This window comes from Nothobranchius furzeri, chromosome 15, assembly GCF_043380555.1.
Source record: "Nothobranchius furzeri strain GRZ-AD chromosome 15, NfurGRZ-RIMD1, whole genome shotgun sequence".
In the NCBI taxonomy this organism is placed as follows: domain Eukaryota; kingdom Metazoa; phylum Chordata; class Actinopteri; order Cyprinodontiformes; family Nothobranchiidae; genus Nothobranchius; species Nothobranchius furzeri.
In genome coordinates, this window is record NC_091755.1 from 28,356,619 (window position 1) to 28,380,979 (window position 24,361).

At 42.3% G+C, this 24,361-nt stretch overlaps 2 protein-coding genes across 11 annotated transcripts; both read right to left on the reverse strand.

Annotated features, from left to right (window-relative positions):
* Window positions 1–457: 457 nt before the first annotated feature.
* On the reverse strand, window positions 458–14,747 carry ahcyl1 (adenosylhomocysteinase-like 1). 2 transcript variants are annotated; one of them, XM_015967727.3, is made up of 17 exons: window positions 14,378–14,747; window positions 9,020–9,134; window positions 8,130–8,273; window positions 7,415–7,515; window positions 7,237–7,339; window positions 5,299–5,393; window positions 5,104–5,210; window positions 4,582–4,698; window positions 4,431–4,494; window positions 4,242–4,330; window positions 4,013–4,083; window positions 3,751–3,845; window positions 1,300–1,398; window positions 1,116–1,184; window positions 949–1,027; window positions 727–847; window positions 458–631 (listed from the first exon to the last, which is right to left on the reverse strand). In XM_015967727.3, exons 1-17 carry the CDS (start codon window positions 14,567–14,569, stop codon window positions 625–627), a joined length of 1,668 nt encoding a protein of 555 aa, XP_015823213.3. In that variant the 5' UTR covers window positions 14,570–14,747; the 3' UTR covers window positions 458–624. The 2 variants fall into 2 exon arrangements, with proteins under 2 accessions (XP_015823213.3, XP_070400744.1); XM_070544643.1 differs by lacking the exon at window positions 14,378–14,747 and adding an exon at window positions 10,860–10,969.
* Window positions 14,748–16,258: 1,511 nt separating this feature from the next.
* Window positions 16,259–24,321, reverse strand: nfyal (nuclear transcription factor Y, alpha, like). Of its 9 annotated transcripts, none has more exons than XM_054745856.2 (10): window positions 24,184–24,321; window positions 23,416–23,514; window positions 20,004–20,072; window positions 19,237–19,383; window positions 19,026–19,157; window positions 18,572–18,674; window positions 18,330–18,481; window positions 16,836–17,009; window positions 16,650–16,760; window positions 16,259–16,545 (listed from the first exon to the last, which is right to left on the reverse strand). In XM_054745856.2, the coding sequence occupies exons 2-10, from the start codon at window positions 23,494–23,496 to the stop codon at window positions 16,483–16,485; spliced, it is 1,032 nt and encodes a 343-aa protein (XP_054601831.1). In that variant the 5' UTR covers window positions 23,497–23,514; window positions 24,184–24,321; the 3' UTR covers window positions 16,259–16,482. The 9 variants fall into 9 exon arrangements, with proteins under 9 accessions (XP_054601831.1, XP_015823216.1, XP_015823217.1 ...); XM_015967730.3 differs by having other exon boundaries at window positions 18,312–18,481; XM_015967731.3 differs by having other exon boundaries at window positions 20,001–20,072.
* Between the last annotated feature and the right edge of the window lie 40 nt (window positions 24,322–24,361).

A 24,361-nucleotide genomic window follows, 5' to 3' on the forward strand; every position in this document is an offset into this window, starting at 1 on the left:
AATATGGAAGGCCAGCTATCTTTAAACAAAACACACATTAATCCATCTAAATCTCTTGTTACCACAGAGTTTTATGATCCTTTCAGTAGTGATCTGCAGCTCCACAGGTAAGGTATTAAATCATATTAAAATCCAGTCACTTTGTTTAAATAACTAGAGGCTGTAAGCACACACACCATTCATTCAATGAGATAATTTCATGCATATAAAATATTCATATAACTCAAGTTTGTTGTGGCTCAGCCTAAACTCCAGCTCAAGGAATGTGCCTGTCAAATCTCAATGCCACTATATATAAATACGGCCATAATTTGGCACTGTGCGTAAGTAGAGTAAACGAATGAATCGGCAGCTTTGCGATCAAGGAACAAAACTAATCCGCATCAACACATGCAAGCAGGCCGCTCTTCAAAGACAAGACAAAATGTTAATTGGTTATATATTAAATTCTTTCTATATGCATTACTCTGAAATGTTGAACTACTTTTTGAGGTGCTATTAATAAGTTACATTCGGCTTAAGTAAAATAACTTCTCCGTTTTGTAGCATTTTTGAAAGTAAAATAGACATCTCTGTTCATCCCGTGCCAACTTTGAACCCTTCACCGAGTTCCAGACGTCCTCTCTAATACCTGAGAACAAAATACAAAGTCGTCAGCTTTTTGCACAAACATTGTGTAATAAATTTTAAAAAAGCAGTGAAAAGATGCATCAGAGTGACACCGACCTGTAATAATTAGGTTTGAAAGGTCCATTCTTGTTGAGCCCCATGTACTTGGCCTGCTCGTCAGAAAGCTCCGTCAGGTGGGCGTCAAAGTTGGGAAGGTGCAGACTTGCCACATACTCGTCTGATCACAGAGACGGATTGTAACACATATGATCTTTGAGTGGTGCTTTTCTCAAGTAATGTTCAAAAGTGGAAGCAGTGAGCAGCAGCTCCAACTCTTACCCATTTTCTTGGGCAGAAGATAAACATCTTGTTTGTATCTTCCTTCTGGAGCGTTGTACAGCTCGATCAAAGCCAGGGCCTACGGACAACACAGAGCGTATAATGGCTACAAATCATCACAATGTCTTTAAAAACCCCGTTCCTTCCTGCAGGATCAGACCTCTTACCTGAGTTGTAGCAGTGATGGACAAAACAAAAGTAGGCACCGTAGAACAGCTCAGGTTTAAGAGGCGACCCTGAAAATGGTCCAGAAGACACACGATTGTGGATTTTGCTTTTCTGGAATAAAATAACTTTTATTTTGTGTTGCTCACCAACGGTGATGAAAAAAAAAACTTTGTGAGAGTTTACCTCTGCCAGCAGGATCACCCTCTTTCCATCTGGCCAGATGATGTGGTCAACCTGAGAGCGAACCCTCTCCCAGGTCAGTTCAGGGCTGCGGAGACTTGCCTGTGGATAGAAAAATATATATAAACATCTAAAAAATACTACACTTCAACAAACATTACCTATAATAATCTAAAACTAATTTAATCCAATAATCAGCCTTGATCTGATTCACTAGTGGAGTCAGCCCTAATTCAAGATGGCCACCAAAGCTGATCAACATTCTGAAAAACAAAATGGCTTTAACTTGGTCAAACATACAGATTCTGGGCTCAAATCTGATGTGTTAGCAGCTGGGAGTCACTCCCACTGCATGCTCTGAGTGCTAGCAGTTGATATTTAGTGATTTGGTGAATAATAATATTCTCAAGACTTAAAACAGCTACAACTGCATCATTTTGGCATGAAAGGCAGCAGGTGGTATGCAGTTCAAAAAATACTAGAAATGTGTTTATGTGTTAACCTACAGACATAAACACATATATGCCCCATGGACTGGCACTGCCTATTAGAGCTGCCGTAGTGGTCGACCGCCATCTTAGATGGGTCTCCATTTGCCCCCAGTGGATTCATTTCTACTGAGGGAGGAGTTTACCTACTAAAAAACACATTTTATCAAGCTTTTTCACAAAATCAGACATGTTATGGCAGTGGTCCTCAAATGGCGGCCCACGGGCCACGTCCAGCCCGCGAGCCCTCTCTTTGTGGCCCCCAAACCCTGCGTGCACCCCCCACCCCGACGGCTGACCGGGATGTGTAGGATAGATAGAGCTGAGGAAAATAATCAAATAATCAATGCATGAGATGCAGGCATAAACGATTCTGCATCATAGAAGAGGAGCCATAATCAGTTATAGTGGAATGTGGTTTTGTTATTTTAATGGCGGCATCAGTGCAGCATCCACATCTGTCAGAGCGGTGTTCTCCACATTTACGGGGTAGGAAACTTTGTTCTGCCTTTATGTGGTACTGCAGGGCTGAGCACTGGAGTTATAACCTGAGACCGAACCGAGTCAGCCCGATAGGTTCTGTTGGATTTGGGCGGTGAATTATGTTAATTGAGCGGGTTGTCGCGCGGCACGCTCCGCTCGCTCAGTCAGCGACTGAGAGAAAGAGAGAGAGAGAGAGAGAGAGATTGTGTGCTCTCACACAAGAGAGGATCGGAAGACGCGGCTCCAAACGCGTTATTATTTTCATAATTTCATTATTGTTCCTCCTGGAAGCGCTCAGTCAGACCGAGTGTTGTGATGTCGGGAGATCCGGTCTTGGGGAGGGAGCGGGGCCAGTGACGGCGGCTGCAGCGTAATCATCTTATTTAGGGACACGGAGAAGTTATAAATAGAGAGAAATAGAAGATAGAAGTTCTTGTTCCACTTTATTCTTTTGTTTCATGATGATAAACTGATGTTAAATTCAGCTTAAAGAGAAGCTGGGAGGAAGCTTTGGTTCATTTTAAGTTACAGGAGATCTTGTTTCCTATCTGCTCCTCCAGAGACAGCATGGACATGAGGGTCACCTGGTGAGGGTCACACAGGACAGGTTAGTGCAGTCACACAGCCGAGCTGGAGGGGGACAGGTGCTGTCCTGCTTTATATTGCAAGCTTGTGTGTTATGTGCATTACAGCCAGCGATCCAAAGAAAGAGCAGCATCCGGCCCTCTTGATTCGGACCATTATAATTGAGGACCCCTGAGTTATGGCATGATAATTTAAATATAAACACAATTATACTAAATAAAATAAATAAAATATAAAATTTCATCAGGTAGGCTAAAAAAGTAAATAGTAATCCCTCGTGATCTGTTTTCAATAGTACACCAAACAGGCATAGTTGCTCATTCTGCTTTGACTTTGGAGACTTGGGAGACCTATCCAATATGGCGGCGACACTGTTACACTCTCCAGCACCCAATGAGGTGTCTATGTTCATCTGCCAATAAAGATGATTGACATTTACTAATGTGCACACCATAAACAATGGCTGAGTCAGTGCAATGTTCAGTTCAACATGACAGGAAAACGACGTCCAGACTATTGTACGATGTTGATGGAGGTCATTTCTATACAGGATTATGGTATTGTGACGATAAACAAACTCTGGTTAAACAGTCTCTGCTGAGGGAGTTTTAAAAGCTCACCAAAGAGTTTGTTGGTCAGTTGTTGCCTCTTTAACAAGTAAGCAGCTCTCTGGATTTTTAAACTGGGAGCTTTAATCCTGATAAATTAAAGTTAGGAATAAGGCCTGGAGACGTTTTTGTGGAATTTACTGGATTATTTGAGATTAGAAAGAACAAACCAGCATGTCTCTTGAGTGTGAATGTGCCAATCTGTACTTTACATTCTAATATGCATTTGATCATGAGCATATTACCTTGGGCTTTTCTGGAAACCTTAAAACTTCAAATCTGAAGCTTACCACATCTATCTCAGTGTTGGAATGTCCCATATTGCAAACGATGCAGCCGTTCTTCATTCGGTCAAGCTGTTCTCTGGAAACGACATTTTTGTTGCCTGTTTTGATTGGAAAAATAAACATTAATGAGTTTATTGCTGCAGAATCTTAAAAAATGACACCAACCAAAATTCTTTCAACTATTCAAACGTAAAGTTCAGTTTCATACAACAAACAGTGACCATTAAAGCAGAAGTAATAGATGTCCCAGCACAGGGCACAGTACCGGTGCAAGTTATCACCACATCCATCTGCCGAATGACCTCGCTCAGCTTCACCACTCGGAATCCATCCATACTGTTCAGACACAAACACACACGTTTATGCTGATTTCAACAAAACGATGAAAAACAGACGATCGCAGCTAACTGAATACAAAAATCTGAAAAATGTCAAATCTGGTGGAGCGCATTTGTTGACGTAGAAGTGCTGAATAGTGATGTGTAGTGACTCACCAAGCCTGCAGGGCACAGATGGGGTCAATTTCTGTGATGCACACAATGGCTCCGAGTGCTTTAAGAGCAGTGCAGCAGCCTTTTCCCACCTACAGATTACAACACGGTGAAACAAAAGGTCCACAGCTCCGGTAAAAACAAAGATCAGTTTATGTAAAGTTTGTTTTTTTTTACTTAGAAATGAGTCACCTCTCCATAACCACACACAACCACTTGTTTCCCTCCAAACATTATATCAGTGGTCCTCTTCAAGCTGGCGGAAACGGACAGAATAAAAGATCTAGATCATCTTCATGCATTTGAATTTAACAGACGTTTCTGAAGGGCTCAGTCTGCTCACCCGTCCAGGATAGATTCACGGCAGCAGTACAGGTTGTCAAACTTCTGCTTGGTGACTGAGTCGTTCACATTCATGGCAGGGACACACAGCTTACCGGCCTTAGACAGCTGGTACAATCTGAGAGGACACGAATGTTCGGACTAATCAGAACACTCGACGCATTTCCAAGAAACCCGAAAGGCCGTTCCTGAATCCTGCATCACCTTCACTCTCCAGAGCATCTGGTTAATCAAGTCTAGTAAGAGCTGCACACATAGTGTTGCTCAGTCATGTTTCTTGAACAGCCTGGAGTCAAATCAGACCTAATTAGATTTTCCGTTACACCGTTGTTTATTATCATGACTTATATAACACAGAATACGGATTCTGTTGACACAGTCATCAGAGGCTGTGTTTGTCCATCTAGATCATTTCATACTGAGCCACTTCACACAGATTCAAATAGGCACTTGTTGTAGTCTAAACACTGGATTATTTCCTGTTTGAACATTGATCATCCATCAATTAAAGTCCCCTGCTGACCTGTGAACACCAGTGACGCTCTCCTCCACAATGCCCCGGACTTTTTTGAAGACGCTGGGATACTTTTTGTACACCCAGTGGGTTAAATCTCCACCATCGTCCAAAATCTATGAGATAAAGATCAATTAGCAGCTGAGAGATAGGGCCCGGCTAAAGATGGTTGTTAAAAACTGTGACGATCATCTAAAATCATACCATGTTGGCCTGCCAGCCCTCGGTGTTGACACAGCGATCGATGCACCACCAGAAATCATCCTCTGATTCACCCTTCCATGCAAACACAGCAACGCCTGCAGGAGACAAAACACACACACACATACACACACACACGATGGATGAAAAATAAACAGGTGCAAAATAAGCTCATATACTGTATATACAGTGGGGCAAAAGAGTATTTAGTCAGCCACCGATTGTGCAAGTTCTCCCACTTAAAATGATGACAGAGGTCAGTAATTTTCATCGTAGGTACACTTCAACTGTGAGAGACAGAATGTGAAAAAAAAATCCATGAATTCACATGGCAGGATTTTTATAGAATTTATTTATAAATCAGGGTGGAAAATAAGTATTTGGTCACTTCAAATAAGGAAAATCTCTGGCTCTCACAGACCTGTAACGTCTTCTTTGAGAAGCCTTTCTGTCCTCCACTCGTTACCTGTATTAATGGCACCAGTTTGAACTCATTATCTGTATAAAAGACACCTGTCCACAGCCTCAAACAGTCAGACTCCAAACTCCACTATGGCCAAGACCAAAGAGCTTTCGAAGGACACCAGGAAAAGAATTGTAGACCTGCACCAGACTGGGAAGAGTGAATCTACAATAGGCAAGCAGCTTGGTGTGAAAAAATCAACTGTGGGAGCAATTATCAGAAAATGGAAGACATACAAGACCACTGATAATCTCCCTCGATCTGGGGCTCCACGCAAGATCTCATCCTGTGGGGTCAAAATGATCATGAGAACGGTGAGCAAGAATCCCAGAACCACACGGGGGGACCTGGTGAATGACCTGCAGAGAGCTGGGACCACAGTAACAAAGGTCACCATCAGTAAGACACTGCAACGGCAGGGAATCAAATCCTGCAGTGCCAGACGTGTTCCGCTGCTGAAGCCAGTGCATGTCCAGGCCCGTCTGAAGTTTGCCAGAGAGCTCATGGATGATACAGCAGAGGATTGGGAGAATGTCATGTGGTCAGACGAAACCAAAGTAGAACTTTTTGGTATAAACTCAACTCGTCGTGTTTGGAGGAAGAAGAATACTGAGTTGCATCCCAAGAACACCATACCTACGGTGAAGCATGGGGGTGGGAACATCATGCTTTGGGGCTGTTTTTCTGCTAAGGGGACAGGACGACTGATCCGTGTTAAGGAAAGAATGAATGGGGCCATGTATCGTGAGATTCTGAGCCAAAACCTCCTTCCATCAGTGAGAGCTTTGAAGATGAAACGTGGCTGGGTCTTCCAACACGACAATGATCCCAAACACACCGCCTGGGCAACAAAAGAGTGGCTCCGTAAGAAGCATTTGAAAGTCCTGGAGTGGCCTAGCCAGTCTCCAGACCTCAACCCCATAGAAAATCTGTGGAGGGAGTTGAAAGTCCGTGTTGCTCGGCGACAGCCCCAAAACATCACTGCTCTCGAGAAGATCTGCATGGAGGAATGGGCCAAAATACCAGCTACTGTGTGTGCAAACCTGGTAAAGACCTACAGTAATCGTTTGACCTCTGTTATTGCCAACAAAGGTTATGTTACAAAGTATTGAGTTGAATTTTTGTTATTGACCAAATACTTATTTTCCACCCTGATTTACAAATAAATTCGTTAAAAATCCTGCCATGTGAATTCATGGATTTTTTTCACATTCTGTCTCTCACAGTTAAAGTGTACCTATGATGAAAATTACTGACCTCTGTCATCATTTTAAGTGGGAGAACTTGCACAATCATTGGTTGACTAAATACGTTTTTGCCCCACTGTATAGAGATTTAGTGTTTTGTATTCTTAATTCTTTGCCACTATAAGCTGCAAAAAATCCTGGTTTTATATTTTTAAAACCGTTATACAATGAAATTCATAAAAAAAATCATAATGACATCATCTGTGGGGGTGGGGTGGGGGGTGACCTCACCTATCTCAGCAAGAGAAGCTGCCACTTCGTTCTGAGTGGAGTAGATGTTACAGGCCGTCCAGCGACACTGAGCTCCGAGAGCCACCAGGGTTTCTATCAGCACCTGAGAGGAAAAGATGAAAAATACAGATGCATAAAAGGTAGCCGAGGTCAAATCAGACGGAATGAGAGTACGTACAGCTGTCTGAGCAGTAATGTGAGTGCAGCCCACTATCTTGGCCCCAGCCAGTGGTTTCTCCCCCTGAGCTCGCTTCCTCAAGGAAATCAGAGCAGACATGTCTGGGGCGGGAGACATCAGGTAAATGCAGCATTAGGACAAAAAGGTTTTTACTCTCATTTAGGAACAAAACTTGAGGCTTTTCTACTGAACACAAACTAGTTGGGAAGTAGCATTAGTACCCAGTGGGGATGCACCGATGCCGATACCAGTATCGGCCCGATACGATACTGGTATCGGTAAAAGCTAACCGATACCAATGCAGTGGCTTCACTGTAACTTGCCATTTCTGTTCAACTAATATTTTAGTTTTGTGATCATTTCTATTAATATATTGTATTGTTTATCTACCTCACAGTCTTTTCCTGTTGAAAGCAGAGAAGAAAATAAAACCTGTATTCCAATTCATTGCTATTTTTGTGGTAGAAGTATCAATATCGGTAATCGTATCGGCGAGTACTCAGATTCAAGTATCGGTATCGTATCGGTTTGGAAAAATGTGGTATTGGTGCATCCCTAATACTCAGTAATAACCACAAAAAGCATCAACGTCTCTCTTTCAGGGAAACACATTTGGAACAAAAGTTGCAAACACAGTATTTTATGGGAAGGAATTTGTCCTTTTAACCTCCAGTCTCCTGAAGAAGCATCTACTGGTGTGGGCTGAGCCGCATACCTTGCTCTGCTATTTCAATTTCTCGACGGCCAAACTCTGCCTGTTTGATGTTCTTCACGCAGAAGTCGGTGCTGCCGTGGGAGTTGACCTGGGCTTTGTCCCGGGGGGAGGTTTCATCATCGGAGCTGTCGGTGTACGATGCAGCTAGGAAATGAACACAAGATCACTCTGGTGGTAAAGTGCAACAGGGAGCCAATTATGAAGTAAGTCAGCTGTGTGAAAGGAGAATGCTTCCTTCATTCACCTGTTTCCTCCCCGGCAAGTGGCTTCATAGGAAGCATCCTTTGTTCTATAAAGCTATCGTCTCTACTTCTGTCTCCTGGCTGTCTCTCTGATAAACTCCCTCTCTGCTTTCTAATTCTGAACCCTTTAATCACATCTTCAGCTTTTGCTACCTTTTCCAAACCCCACCTCCTACTGCCACAGCCCCCCCCCCCCCCCCCTTCTCTCCTCCCACCACATCCTCCCTACTGCATTGAATGCTCGACTCCATTTACATAAACTCATCCACCTTTACGGCTTCTCCTTGGAGCTTCACCATTAAACCCATCTCTCTCTCTCTCTCTCTCTCTCTCTCTCTCTCTCTCTCTCTCTCTCTCTCTCTCTCTCTCTCTCTCTCTCTCTCTCTCTCTCTCTCTCTCTCTCTCTCTCTCTCTCTCTCTCTCTCTCTCTCTCTCTCTCTCTCTCTCTCTCTCTCTCTCTCTCTCTCTCTCTCTCTCTCTCTCTCTCTCTCTCTCTCTCTCTCTCTCTCATTGACTCACACGTTTTCTTAGGTTTTGGTTCCACCTGTTCCCTACTCTCACTCCAGAGTTGACTTTCTAGTGTCGGGTTGTTAGAAACAAGTTCTTCAACAAGGAAATGTTAATGCTGGATTCACTTGTTCCATATACCTGAGCTGTAGCTGTCCGTGGAGGACTGAGAGATTGAGCGTGACAGCGAGCGACGGCCTGCCTTGGTCGGGAATTTGCTGAATTCCTGTTTGTCTTCTGCGTTTGCAAACTGAATCTAGAGAGAAAAAGAAGACACGGGGCACAAATACCCAAACAGTTAATCTACAATAAGTGTTCATTCTCTGATTATGTTTGGACTCGTTTTGCTGCTTCAGCCACAAAACTATCAGTTTCAAAAAATGAACTCAGCTTCTTGCAGTCAAACGCAGGTGAAGGAGGAAGAAGGGGTTTATTTTTAGATGTTCTTTCCTGCTCTGTGATTTATGATTTGTTCTAACACACAGGCTGATTCATCATGCTACCAAAATCTTCAAAGTGCCCAAGATCAAAGACCTGGGATCACATGAGATGGATCAGAAAATGGTTACAAGCCTAGCATAGAATAAAAGCCTCTACGCTTGGATTTTAGGGATATTTATACTTTTTCAGCTCTTAAATAACTGTAACTTTTGCTGCCTCTTGGCCAGGACTCCTTTGAAAATGAGGTTTTTAATCTCAATGGGACCTTCCTGGTTAAATAAAGAACAAATAAATAAAAGAGAGAGATGGCAAGGTCACGGGTGACTCAGTGACGTGGGACTTTATGGGAACAGGAAGACTGAAGTTGCACTTCAGGAATCATGTGATGTCTCTTTATTTCAGGGAGACAGAGGACGGCAGAACAAGCCTACGACAGTCTTCTATGACATTAACACAACTAGATGGATCGGGTTTGTATGATCTCCGTCTGCCTTTTCTAAGAACTCCTGATCCCTGATCAGACTTTGATATTGAGTCTGTCAAACTGCCCTGTTTAATGTCATAACACCGCTCATTGTGATGCAATCATGTTTGTTGTCCATCTGGAGCTCTTTTTCCCTGGAACACTTTGCCTCTCCTACTTAAATCTTTTCTCTTTCGTCGTCGACTTAAAATGCTTCTTCTGTGCCTTCTGAGACATTTGCTGGTTTCAAATGTCTTCCTTCAGCGTGACAACGTTGAGTTTTTCATTTGGCGCCTTAGTTCTATTGCCTATAACGCGTGTTTGGAGTCCAAACGAGCAAGCGCGTCTGCAGAGTTGACACAACACACACAAGATAAATTAGGAACTGCACTAATAGCAGACTAACAACTAGATGGGTATGATGTGAGTGTCATGTGCTCTATAGGCTCATTTAACATCCCAGATACACGATACGATCATTTTCTCGCCCAGTTGTAACGAGAGAATTCAATGAATCAAAATGTTTCAGTTGTCACTAAAAGTGAGAAACGAACTGATCCAATGGTAAAATAAAAGCTAGATTAAATATTAAACAAAGTCAAATAGCAGAATATAAAAATGTCTCAGTTGCCTTGTAGAGACCACATGATTTAGTCTCATTCATCCTGATTAATGATCAATGATTTAATCTTTTGATTAAATCACCATAGAAACCTCCCAATCCTAATTTCCATAGGCAGCGATACCTGGGCTTCAATAATCTACTGTGAGCAAGTAAGAAGAAACCCAAGAAGCTTGGGAGGCAGAGTGAACTGAGCGTTTCTCTGCACGTCTCTGTTTTCACAACCCCGAGTGTGACCTGTCTCCTAAAACAGAACGCAGAGTTTCATTTTGCATCATTTTGCACTGAATTCAGCAGAATCGTTAGATATGAGGCCTCGAGTTTCACTTTAACGGCAAGTTTTAGTAACAGAGAGAAAACATTTCTGCTCACAGCAAAAAAAAAAAAAAAGATAATTCACAAGAGATAATCAACATGTAGAAGTTAAATTCACTGATGCTTTAGTAGTAACTCACCCGTTCTCTACTGTGTCCATGTTTATGTGCCATAGTCACCCGTTACCTCTCTCTCTCTCTCTCTCTCTCTCTCTCTCTCTCTCTCTCTCTCTCTCTCTCTCTCTCTCTCTCTCTCCCCAGGTCTCCACTCTACCTCTCTGAGCCTCGGTGTCCTCTGTGGGATGGTACCAGGTGTCCCTGATGCTATTATCCCAGAACACTCCCAGGCAGAGCGAGGGGAGGGTCCCACCTAGCATCATGATTTCTAATGGACTGAAACGGAAGGAAGACGCTTTCTCTGGCTCTGCTCTTGACAACCAGCAGCTACACTCTTTAGGTTTTAACTTATAATAAAGTCCAAGAACATTATAACAAGTCACATGTTACAAAACCTATTTATTCATCATTTAAATGACTGAATGCAAGGCCACTGGCAGGTGGAATCACGCCCTGTCTTCATTAGCCTTCTGCTGCATTAATCGGCACCCCTCTTGTTCCTACAGCTAAAAATACCCGTTCTCTCTCAGATAGCGGGCCAGGTCACAGACATAAGCTGTGGAGTGTGACTGTCGCTCAGTGGCGTAAGGGCTCAGTGTGGTCCTGACATAAGGCAACACTACTTAACCAGACACCACTACAGGTCTAATGCACCATCTAGCTGTAATCCACAAACATCTTCATTGCTTACGCACAACGGCTGCACCCAACAAACACACAACCTGATGCACAAACAGAGCACAAACAGAAATGTAAGTGAAGCCGAAACTCCAAAATCAGTGCAAAAGCACCTATTTAATCAACACATGCACAACCGATTACAGTGTTGTGAAAAAACACACAGAGCACTAATCCGTCTACCCTCGGAGACTGTGTGACCTTTAGCTGAAAGTGTAACTTCCACTGATTACCAACATAAAGCACCACAAGATTTCAGAAGCAAACAGAACGGAATGCTATGGATCAGTGAGATTACACAATGCAAATAAAATTAAATAAATAAATAAACTACATGTGCTTTTAGCCCATCGACAGCCGATAAATGAGAACACCTGGATGAATCCTGATGGGTTCAAATGGATAAGTCCTGTAGGAGAGGGAAACCACTCAGATGAGTGTGTTGCATTCATCAGAAACAGCACCTAAATTAGTAAAACTGCTTTAATAACTCAAAAAGTACAATATAAAAGAGGCTTTTGGTCTTTAGTCGTACACATCACAGCTGAGCTTCAAACGGCAGGTTTCTTTTTTCCTGATATTTGGACATCTCGCCCTGGTTTGGATAACTGCAACGCGGCTCTACTACTGACTCTGTTTTGCAATGTTTACATTTGATCTCCACAAATAACACAAGCCTGGAGGAGTTCTGCTGTGTGGTGAAGTTGCTCATGCTAATGGTTAGCTTCTACTAGTCAAGATGTTCTCTGGTGTTTCCTGAATGCTAAACCAGCAACAGCCCTCCCCCCGTCGGGAGTCAAGATGGGTGAGTCCATGGACGTTCAGTGACAGTGTGACGTAGATCTGTCAGGATTTTCTAATCCTAGTTTCACCATCTATTTTCTATCAGAAGCTAATGATAGGTGTATTAGACTATTCTCATGTTCAGCCTGCATGAAAAACTCTTGAGTGATTGATTTTAATCACTTAAAAAATGTTTTTTTTTTCAGTGTTCCACATCTTTAAGCTTTCTTTAACCAAGCTAGAAGCCAAAACACACTTGGGGATGCAGCAGAAAACGCCATCACCATCATACTCCAACACTTTCTCATCCACTTTTTGCATACGTTTTTTTTTTTCAAAACCAACAGGGATTTCTCATCAATAGGCCCTCACATTCATTCATATGCTGGTTTGTTTTTATAGGCTCAGTGCACATTCCTGTCATCCAATATGTTTTCTAGGCTCCCTCAGGCGGATCGCGGTCCGCACGCTATTGCCTGTCAGGCAGGAGGTCTGACCCAATATTCTGAAGCCCCGCTGCTGAGAAAATAAGTGTTTTTATTAATCAGACATGTTTGTCCACTTTTTCAGGAAAAATATAAAGAAAACAAACTTTCTTTTGGAAAAGTAATCATTTTGATTCTGTTAGTGTAAATGTGCAAGAGGACACAGTCTGGTTTTTTTATTACATATTGTCAAGTAGTGTCCATCTGCAGAGTGAGTGTTCTTTTCCATGCACTGTCATGTGACACTGACACATGCAGACAGTTGTTCCACAATCATGAAAGGCATACGATATCTGCAGGGGTTTGTAATCTATTACTTAGTCATTTTTGAGTCACAGAGACTAATTTTTCCCTGAGTTTTAGGAAGGTTGCATTAAGCAGTAAAACATGCAACTTCTAAAAAAAAAGGGGGCAGAAGAAAATGCAAAAAAAATGTGCATTATTGACACTAAAAGCAGGGTTAGAAGAATGAAGCGTTAAGCTTCACTCTAAATAATTAATTAATAGAGTTTAAATGATGAACGCTCATTCGATCCACAATGATTTGATTGCTTTGCGTCACTTAAAAATAGCTGTAATACATGCAACAATTATAACAAATATGAATATTTTATACAGTTATAACAAATATGAATATATTATTACTGACATATCTGTTTAAATTTTCTTTATTTGTTTTTTTTTTTATGTTTTGAGAATGGCAAACATCAGCATCCATATCAGTATTTATAGGCATAAATCTAGTTTCAGGTCATGATGACTTGATGGACAAGATGAAATGAGCATCAGGGGCTGATTAGTGGCGTTAGGTTTAAGCCACTGCTGAGATCAGAATAAAAGAAAACCTACTTTTTTAAAAGATGGCGCATTTTTCAGACTCTGGGAAACAAAAGATGTCCTCTACCCTATCACCCGTGCTTCAGCTCATGTTTACTCATGGCCTGTTCCCAGCTGCTGCACACAGTGGTGGACCTGTAATATGAACAGCCACCTAAGGAGAAGGGTCTTTCTGTTTAAGCCATTGTTAACCAGGACAGGAACACAAGGTCTTTTCCCACAGGTGTATGGTGTGCAGCAATCACTTCCTTATTTTGCACATCTGAACCGATGATCTGAACTCATTCAATTGGTTTCATTAACTAAAAATGGGACATTCCTGCATGTTGAATAAATGTCTAATTGAAATTTATGGTTGATTTGAGTAAATTATCACAGTAACGTCTTCATTCTTTACACAGATCTCCTCTCCCTGAAGCAATGTCTCCACTTTCTGAGGCATAGATACTTTTTGATAACATTGTGTTGCCATACAATAAAGTAAGGCAACATAAATAACGCCTTAATACTCACGTTTGTTGTAATTGCTTTACATTTGCTTTGCATAGCTTTGATAAATATGAGATCGTGAGCTTTCACCATCCGTACAAACAGAAGTGAGAAGTGTATGATCTGACTCTGCAGCCGACTGTCCTGTCAGCAGCTGACTGCGGTACAGTTCTGCACCAACGTGAGTTTATCGTTTATCCTCCTCACATGTGACGGTCTGATCTCTGTCCAATGACAGCCGGTGATGGCGGCGGGCATCACGTTCCTTACCTTCTTCACGGATTTCAGAGTCGGGACTGCGGTGAATGCTGCGGAGGGCATCTCCCCGACGTTCATGTTCACATCGCTGCTGTTCTTGCTGACAGTCAACGCGGAATATTTCTCCGCCACGTTCTCCGTCTCTTTGACGTATTTGGTGGCTTGTTTAACCTCCGCCTTGCTGTCCACAGCCGAGTCTGTCATTGCATCGGAGTGACACGGATGCTGGATGGAGGAGGAAAAGGAGCAAATGATAGTAAAAGATAACAGAAAGAGCCGGCTCTTGATGGAGTTTAAACGAACGTCACGTCGCCTTCCTGCTCTCTAGTTACACTCAGTGGCTTAAAATTAAAGAAGTAATGCAAAAGTGCAAAAACCCGCGTCAAAGTTCCTCTAGTTCTCTGGAAAAGAGCAGCTTGTTTCGCTCCTGTGGTTCGGATGTCAGCCACGGACAGGGGGCGGGTAGCTAGAGCCGTCACCTGAGGAAGTAGGCGGTATCCGGGCTGAGTCATCCAGTCAGAGCCGGCTGTTGGATTAGAAAAAAACACCAGCGTTACTCGTTACTTGTAGTGAGAATATTTACTTGTAATTTGCAGGATTGATGCACGAGTTAGCGCACGCGTAGATAATTTTCCGTTGCCATGGTAAAATCTGCCAAGGAAACTGGGATCAAGCCCCGCCTCACTTTGATTTGATTGGTTAGCCACATAGCCAATTTCTACCACCTCAGCCTCTGATTGGCTGCGTTTGTTTTCATGGTCCTGTACCAGAAGGTCCAGTTTAAGGATAGCATTAATAATATATTTGAGATTTTCATTCCATTTCCTTTAGAATGGGATGGAAAAAAGAATTTTTACATTTTAATATCAAAGTTTAAAGTAACTTGATTTTAATAAATCCTGTAATGTGACCTCATAGAATGGGATTTCAGAATGTTTAATCTACATGCATGAAGGAAATATTGGAGGTCTGGTCCAAAGGTGATCACCTATAAGCACAAGAACATGCAACAAGAGAAAAGATTATCCAAATAAATCAAATTAATCCATAAAGAAGCTTTAAGCTTGGATAAAAACTATTAAAATGACTCTCATAAAGCACATAGAGCCCAATGACTTTTTACTTTGATGTCAGATTTATTTAGCTTTACTTCACTGAGAATCTACGGCCCCACTTATATTGTTCCTGCATCAAGTCTGGAAATTAGAAATGTGCCATTAATTTAAAAAGAACTAGAAATATGTAATTGATGACTGCTACTAATCTCAATAAACACAAATAACCTTGAATTATTTTACAAAATTTTTATTGACACATTTTATGAAAGTGATGTTCAACCACTTAACATTGTAAAAAATAGTATTGACTGCACTTGATGCATAAAAAAAAGAAAATTATTACCTCCAATAAAATAAAAACCACCTATGTGGACTAAAAGAAAAAAGATCTACTGTACACTGATAGTGTGTTAATGTGATGCAATACTCAACTATTCCTTGCTTCAGCCAAAACACCAAGTTTAACTATAAATTGTATGAAATGCACCAACAGAACTGGTAAGGATGTCAACACACACGAGGGAACAAATATTTCTCTGTACAATATTTTCAAAGTACTAACACAACTCCTCTTTTGTCCTCAGACGATGGAGGATACACTCCAAATAGTAGAAAGGTTTAAATAATTACATTTCAAATTAAAAGGAATTCTTAACAATACAAAACAGCTGTGTTGTGAAAATAAATGCTTAAAAAAACTGGTACCATTTACAAAATGATTTAAAACTAAATGCATCAACTGGAGAAAAGTCTTATTTTTTTTACAGGGTTTGACAGAGTATGGCCTCATTTCTCATGTTTCGACAAAGTCCAAAGAAAACAAAACGCTGCTGGTCCTGTAAACGAAACCAGACAACGTTAGCATGAATGCATCCTCACTGGCTCAGCAGCGACTCTCTGGAAAAGCAGCAAAGACGTTTAGGGAAAAACAAAAAGCGCGCCACTGAGTGCTCGGTTGGGCGTAGTGAGTCAGAACGGATTACAAACGCGTTCGATGCTTAGCTGGGATGAAGAGTCCGAGGAAAAATTCAGACAGAAGTACTGATGTTGGTGACAGTGCTACGAGACTCTGATCATCTGGGCCACCGTCTCATCCGGCGCCGTCTGGCCTACGTCCTGCTGCTGCGTCATACGAAGGAAAAACACATAAATTGAGATCAAATTACCCACATATGTCAGTGAAAACTCAAATCTGTCATTTAAAGCCTTAAGGTGTAGACTCTTACTTGTGCCAAAGCCAACTCCATTTCTTCCTTGTCTTTAGGGGAGAAGAACCGTCCTCCGTCTCCTCGCTTACGCTGCATAGCGTGACGATGGCGAGACTCATGTAGGTATTTCTGTAAGAAATAAATAAATGACCATGAATAAACGGTAAACCTTTCCTGAAGTACCTAATACTGGAGACAACGTACCCTTCTCTCTTTAGGGATCTTGCCCTCAGCCTCCAGCTTGGCCCGGGCCTGCCGTCGCTTCAGAATACGATGGTATTGTTTGGCGTTGACGTACAGAGGCTCCTCCTCCAGCATTTCGGCCCCTGGCAGTGGGATGCGCTGCATTGTGGGAACTCCGCCCCCTCCGGGCACCATCTGATAGGAGTAAAGCAAACAGGCACGGCCCACACAACTTAGAACCCCTGACAATTCAAATGAAATGCAGACAATTATAAGTGAACTATCTGAATCTGTATCATCAGATCTGCTGTTAAAACGTAACAATTACATTGTTTTGGACCCAGACAGATGTTTTTAACAAGAATTGAGTCGCTCTAAAGGCCGAGTCTGAGAGGTCCGTTACTGGGGAGCTGGATCATGTCTGATTCTAAAGGTTGGTTTATGCTTGACGTGTCCGCGAGGTCCGCACGGCTCCGCGCGGAAAAGTTGCGTCATTTTTCGTCATTTTAACAACCACGCCCCTCCACCGCGCCTCCGGACGGCCCAGAATTTCCGCAACGCGCACCTCGGAAAATTTCTAACCACGTGGACGGACGGACGCGGAAAAACATGGCGGACCAGCAAGAACTAGTATGGCAGAGGTTCATAAATACAGACATTTGTATGATTCAGCTCTCAGAGATCACCGTGATCAACATGTTGTTAATAATTCTTGGAGAGAAATAGCTCGCAATGTCGGAAAAGACGAGAATGCTGTTAAAAATGCTGAAATGCCGTGTTGTAAACAGTAATTTCTACTTCTACTATGGTGTAGTGTTGGATGTTTGCCGTAGAGCTCCATGCTGCCCCGTTCAGTTTGGGAGAATATTGGCTCACCGCAGAGACGAGCCGCACGAACCATAAAAGCTGCGAGTTGTGAAGCGCGTTCCATCCGCGAGCCGCATCACCGCGCGGAAAGTGAATGCGTCAAGCATAAACCAAGCTTCAGACCCACACCGCCCTTAAAGTTGGGCAGACCTCTATCAGAAAACACACAGCATCAATACACACACACACACATATATACACACACACACACACACACACACACATATATATATATATGTATATATATATATACATATATACATATATACATATATATACATATACATATATACATATATACATATACATTATATATATATATATACATATATAATTAAGATTTTGAATAATTAATTCAAATACTATTTACGCTTCCAACACACGTGTGGTGACTGGTGAATTAATGCATGCGTAGGAACAAATATGACAAAAATAACTGAAAACAACTGGGTGAATGGTTCTCATGTTCTGTGATTAGTGATTAGTACAAGGACACGTGGTGAAAAGGTGACTGTTGATCAAAGTAATTTTAAAAAAGAGCTACTCTTGTTGTGAGATCTTCCCCACTCTCCACACCTTGGTGCTAGTCTAGATTCAGAAAGAAAAGCAGAGTAAAAAGATGTTGGGTACCTCAGCACAGGGTCTTACCATGACCATTCCACCTGCATTCACCATGTTGCCAGAGACGGGCAGGGTGACGGTCACAGTGCCTTGGCCGCTGTTGGTAGTGTTGGTGTTGGCGCCCCCTGCCTGTACAATCTGGGCCCCTGCCAAACTGGCAGCAGGGATTGTGATCATTCCTGTGCACACGTAACACAACTCAAGTCAAAATCACGTCTCATTAGAATCTTTGTTTAATTTTAAATCTAATTAAAGAAAAAAAAAAGTACCCTGCTGCAGGACAGAACCATCTGCATTAACAGGCTGGTAGACGATGGTCTGTCCGTCTGCTGTCTGAGCGACCTGCTGACCCTGCACGCTGATCTGCTGGCCCTGATAAACAGGTAAACGTCAATATCAACGACTCTGCATCAACACACAAGTCATAAAAATATAAAAGTCTGTAAAAGGAACACAAAGAACATCGCTGTGCTCAGCACTAAATTCTCACAACAGAATTAAATCAACACATGCAAACTTCCTGCAGCACAACTCAATTCCCAACTTTCATCCAGATGTACTAGTAGTACTAGTTCTAATAGTAGTAGTGGTCAGCGCTTATGAGCTTTAAAACATGATTCAGCATTTGGGAAAAATCTCTAAACTGCTAAAAACATTCAAACAAGCAGTTTATGAGCTACATAATATTTTATATTATTGTAATTTGAGAAGGATAACAAATACCTGGTTCTGTCCAGCGGTGATGGCTGTTTGAGGCTGCTGGATGATGATCTGCTGGGGTTGACCCTGCTGACCCTGGAGCTGGAGAGTCTGACCACCTTGCAGCTGTATCTGACCAGGCTGCACCAGCTGAATCTACAAGATCCAACAGTTCCACCCTCATTGTGGCTTTCTTTACCAGTCATAATGAGACTGAATTATGTTACTTTTTTACCTGCTGCAGCCCTTGAGCTCCAGAAACAGGAACCTGCATTATGGTTTGACCCTGACCCCCCGACATGGCCTGCACCATGATGGGCTGTCCTGAAGAAGTGATGAGCTGCCCACCACTCACTTGTACCATCAGAGGCTGTCCCTGGACCTGCGAAGGGACACCGAGCTGTTACAGCATCTCTAAGACTTTACCTCCAAATAACGTACACGTGACTGGCAAAGCAGCATGCAAGTCAAACAACAAACGCCAAGGATGCCATTTAATCATCCGGTACATTCCACCTATTTTAAAAGTTTAGGCTGCGATATGTGAGATGATCCAACTTGATCTACCGCTCTAACCGCACTGTGAAAGCAGATGTATCACACAGAAAAATGACGGTGCAAAAAAAATAATAAAAAAAGCATTATGTAAGATTTAGCTAAAGGATGCAACGTGCCTGCAGCTGCAGCGTTTCCATCCTTCAGTACAGACTCACATCATGCACACTTCCAGCAGTTAATGTTTGCATCAAAGAAGAAGTTCAGACTTTCTGAACTTGCTTTTAAATGCCAGAGTAAAAAAAACCAACTCAGAAATGACAGCACGAGCATTAGCCGGAACACACGCTGCTGAGGAACATGCAGTACAGGTGGTTGCAGGGGAACGCTCAAAGGGAGGTGATGAACCAGACAGCACTGATGGGTCATGGAAACAGCCCTGGAGGCAGCATGCAGACGGGAAGCTAGCTTAACGTCTGTGGGACAGGGTGGAGATGACACCACTACCTGGAGTGTCTGCACCTGCTGGCCTGGAGCCTCAGCTTGCAGCTGCACAGCCGTCACTGTGCCTTGTGTCTGCAGGCAAGGCAGGACAACACAGTCTCAGACAGATACAGTTAAGCCCAAAATTGTTCATACCCTTGCATGTTCCTTTATTGTTTAAAGGAAAATGTCTGCTCTGGAGGGAAACATTAAAAACAAGAAAACCACTGTGAAGAATAGAGAAAAGAATGTACCTGAATCTAACCAAACTTATGCTGTTCCCAGCTAGGCCTCCATAAAAACATGATCACTGCTGTTAACCAGAACTTCTTTTGAGATTATTATGATGGGAAAAGTTCTCAAGAAGATCAGGACCAAGTTTTCGTTCAGCAAAGTGTCTGATTGTCCCAGAATGTGATGATTTCTTAAGTTTATACAAAGTCCAACCACAAGAACCAAGGCAATCCTGATGAATCTGAGCAATTCTAGTTCCTCCAGCAAAAGAGCAGCCATATTCTACAGAAAATGTTAGCCATGAGCTACGCTAGCAGTCACTTAAGCCTGAATCATGCTTCTCCGTCAGCTCCAACAGGGAGAGACACGCACGCATGGAGGTGTTTTGCCCTCATACTTCTCCGTCTCCTGGAGAGTGTTGCTAAGCAATTCCCCACCAGGACAACAGAGGGCGTAGCGCTGTTTTGTGGTATCCTGTCATGTATCGGTCCAAGATCGTGTGTTTATATTGTTTTTTTTTGTATATAAGAGACTTTTTAACATGGACAAATTTGTCTCTCCTCCTCCTCCACCTCTTCATGCGCTCGCCACCTCTAAACCCACGTTTCCTGTCATTTCCAGTCACATTCAGTTCCTGACTGGGACCAGGAAACGGGACCACATCAGTCCGGTTCTGGCCTCCCTGCAATGGCTTCCTGTTTGCTATCGTTCACACTTCAGACTCCTCGTCTTTGTTTTTAATTACTTCCAGGGTGGTGCTCCCCCCTATCTGGCCACACTCCTGAACAGACATTCCCCATCACACGCTCTGCGCTCCTCTGACCAAGGCCTGCTCGTTGTCCCTCGTTCTAGGTGTCGTACCCGTGGGGACCGGGCTTTCTCAGTCCAAGCACCGTCACTCTGGAACCAGTTGCCACCCTCAGTTAGGCTGTCCCCATCTCTGCCAGTCTTTAAGAATCACCTAAAAACACACCTCCTCTGCTTGGCGTTTCCTGAACATGTTTGAATTTGGCCCTCTTTTATGTTGATTTTATCTCACAGTTCTCATTGGTTCGCTTTTTCCCTTGTTTTACACATTTGTCTTCTACTAGAATGTTTCACATTTTTTTGTAAATTGTAATCTGTAATTTGAATTGCTTTTATTTTCTGATTTATTCACTTTATTGAACTTTGTACTGTACCATGTTCAGCGCCTTGGGCTTCCTGACAGGGTTGCGGAAGGCGCTTTATAAATAAAGCTTTGATTTGATTGATTGATTGATTGATTTCCGTCCACAAATAAAACGCTTGCTGCGTATCTTTTCACTCCTCCAGTCACGAGTTAAGATTCTTCCAGCCGTCTCATAAACTTGTACATTAAATTTCTCAGAAGTGCCTTAAATGTGCACACTCTCAAAGAAACAGACATCTGACTAGCACTGCCTCCCCTGGGAATTTTGAGGAGGATTCTCATTGCAACACTGTATGCCACCTGTAGCCGGTGCAAGCTAGACTTGTTATAGAATGACCACAGATGTGCAGTATATAGTGGTGTGCAGTATGCATTAAATAATGCCACTTTAACAGGTGTGGAACAACTGCTAAATTTCCATGCAACGGTGTTTGCTTGCACGTATAGCTTGCAGCACTGCCTGTAAATGTCATCATCGTCGCTCATATTGGCTGTGATAAAGTGTCCAAGATATTTTATCTTTTCACAGACCGCAAGACTGTTGCCGGACAACTCAAACACAGGAAAATTAAGCATTTTATCCTGGGTGGTTCTGTAGATGAGCACAGCACTATTGCTCGAGTTACATTTTAAATCATATTCCATTCCATACCCAGTACTATCATCTAGGAGTAGCAGCAGTCCTGCATTACTTGGGCTAAAAACTACGAGGTCATCCGCATACATAAGGCGATTAATCAAAACATCACCTATCAAACAACCTGCGTTACAAGCTCTCAGACGCCCAGATAACTCATCGACATATAAATTGAACAAAACAGGAGATAAATTTCCACCCTGCCTTATCCCATTGGACACTAAAGGGATTAGAAATACTCCCTTCCCATTTAACATGCATCTTCTGGTGGGCATAGCAATAGGCAAGCACTATCACAACACCTCCAGGCACACCCCTTTGCTTTAATTTAGTAAAAAGCTTTTTATGATTCACTCGATCACATGCTTTGGAGACATCAATAAAACTCATGAGAATAGTAGAATTTTTTTGACCTAAATAGATTCACTATTTCCTTAAGAGCATAGATACACATATCCGTACCATGCTTAGACTTAAAACCAAACTGATTATCAGAGGAAAATTACCCCTTAGTAGGGGTAGACCGATATTTACTGTTTTTTATACATCAGCTGATATTTGTCCTTAGCAAAGCCGACTCAAAACCAGGCACATCCTCGAGCAGCCCGGTGCTGTTGCAGCATTTATCTTAAATGTATTTTTAACACTCTAACTTAACTTTATTTAGATGTCTGACTTTTATGCTGAGCAGTGCACAAAGTTCAGATTTAACAGTCAGTTACATTCAGAGTTGAAAAACTAATTCAGCTTCAAAAAATGTGTGCATCAGCGGATGTTATTAGTGACATTTTAGCATGAAAACAAGGTGAAAGATGTCTAGATAGATATCGACCGTGGAAGTCAGCCCATAAAAAAAATCAGCCATCGGCTGGCCGTCGGTATCTGCAACAGAAAAAACAATATCGGTCGACCTCTAGGCTTTAGCAATAAAGAGTTCGGGAGGTGAAAAAACAGATTAAATTTCTAATTCATGGATTTCCCATTAATCTGATTATGCTGAATATAAGAGTCGTCTCTCAACATTTTATGGACCTTCAATATGCCACAGCAGAGAGTTAAAATGTTAAATTGTTGCATTGATTTACAGAACTTTTATTTTATAGAACAGCCTTATCTGGTACAAAACACATTTAAAAGCCCATTTAAGTGGTTACAGTAATCTACTTTGTCACACCTGGCATTTCCAACCAGGAGAAACATAAATAATAAACAACAAATAAATGCATTAAAATAGAAGGGTTAGAGTGACAGGAAATGTTGCAAAAGGGATGAAATTTTGGGTTTAAATGTAATCAGGAAGACAAAACCAGTCAGGAACCCACTAAGACTCAGTGGGTGGTTATTTTTCTGTCATCCTGAACGATAAAGGTACATGGGTGAGATTGTGGGCTCACCTGCTGTTGGATCTGTCCATTTGCAGTCTGCACAACAATCTGCTCCCCTGTTGTAGTCGTGGCAGTGGTGTACTGCTCCATTCCCTTGCATCAATCTTCCTGAAACAAATGAACAAGCTTTTTAAAAATAGCTTAGATTGTTCCTCATTTCAATGTTTTATCATGATTTTAAACCAGGATTGTCTCTTTGGCCTTCACCTCTGTACAAAGTAACACACCCGTAATCTAATTAGGCTTTAACTGACACTAGCTTAATTTTAAAGGCTATATTGTAATTTAAAGTTGAATGTGTTGTTTTTAAGTGATCGGATGGATGAAGAACCCCCTAAACCATGGGTGTTTTATTAAAGGGTTAATATTGAGCTAGGCTAGCAGAGCTAGCAACAAAGCTATAAGGGTAGTAAATTCTAGAAAGGACAAAATGGATGCTCGCTGTCTGAATAGCGAAAATGTTATTTTGATGGTTTGTTTGTAAGAGGCGGTGTGTATTTTCTTTCAGCGTGTGCGTTCAGTAAAGCATTACCAAAGCTGCCTTTGTTTGACAGTCGTTATATTTTAGCATACGTTGGCACGGCACAGGGCTCAAGTTTCTTCGCAGCAGCTAACACCGAGAAGACGAAGCAGGCGTCTTTTGTGTAGAGGCACATGAGGTCCGAATCTAACTTAAGTTTGACTTTTTCGCATTTAGCAGAGTTAGTAATTTGGTTGGTCCATGACAAACCAATCCGTGCTGACAACTACCAATGCCTTCAATCGTGGCTCCCTTACCGCAGCTTCACTGTCCGGTTTCCCTCTGATTGGCTCCAGTACAGCTCGCTAAAACCCAATCAACAAAGTGAGCGGACAAAATGGCGCAAATGAAACAACGGCGGCTGGGAGGAGGTGCGCGGCTGCGTGACACATGACTACAGGGGACAAGGCTGGCGGCCGCTGCTCACCACCAGGT

Coding starts and splice junctions, on each gene's coding strand:
- ahcyl1 (XM_015967727.3), bottom strand. CDS start 14,569: ATGACAGACTCGGCTGTGGACAGCAAGGCGGAGGTTAAACAAGCCACC. Junction 4,495..4,581: donor CGTGAATCTATCCTGGACGG/GTGAGCAGACTG, acceptor CGTTTCCGCCAG/CTTGAAGAGGACCACTGATA. Junction 3,846..4,012: donor TGTGGTGATAACTTGCACCG/GTACTGTGCCCT, acceptor CAATCAAAACAG/GCAACAAAAATGTCGTTTCC.
- nfyal (XM_015967728.3), bottom strand. CDS start 23,496: ATGGAGCAGTACACCACTGCCACGACTACAACAGGGGAGCAGATTGTT. Junction 20,073..23,415: donor ATGGACAGATCCAACAGCAG/GTGAGCCCACAA, acceptor CCTTGCCTGCAG/ACACAAGGCACAGTGACGGC. Junction 19,158..19,236: donor GAGCTCAAGGGCTGCAGCAG/GTAAAAAAGTAA, acceptor TGGATCTTGTAG/ATTCAGCTGGTGCAGCCTGG.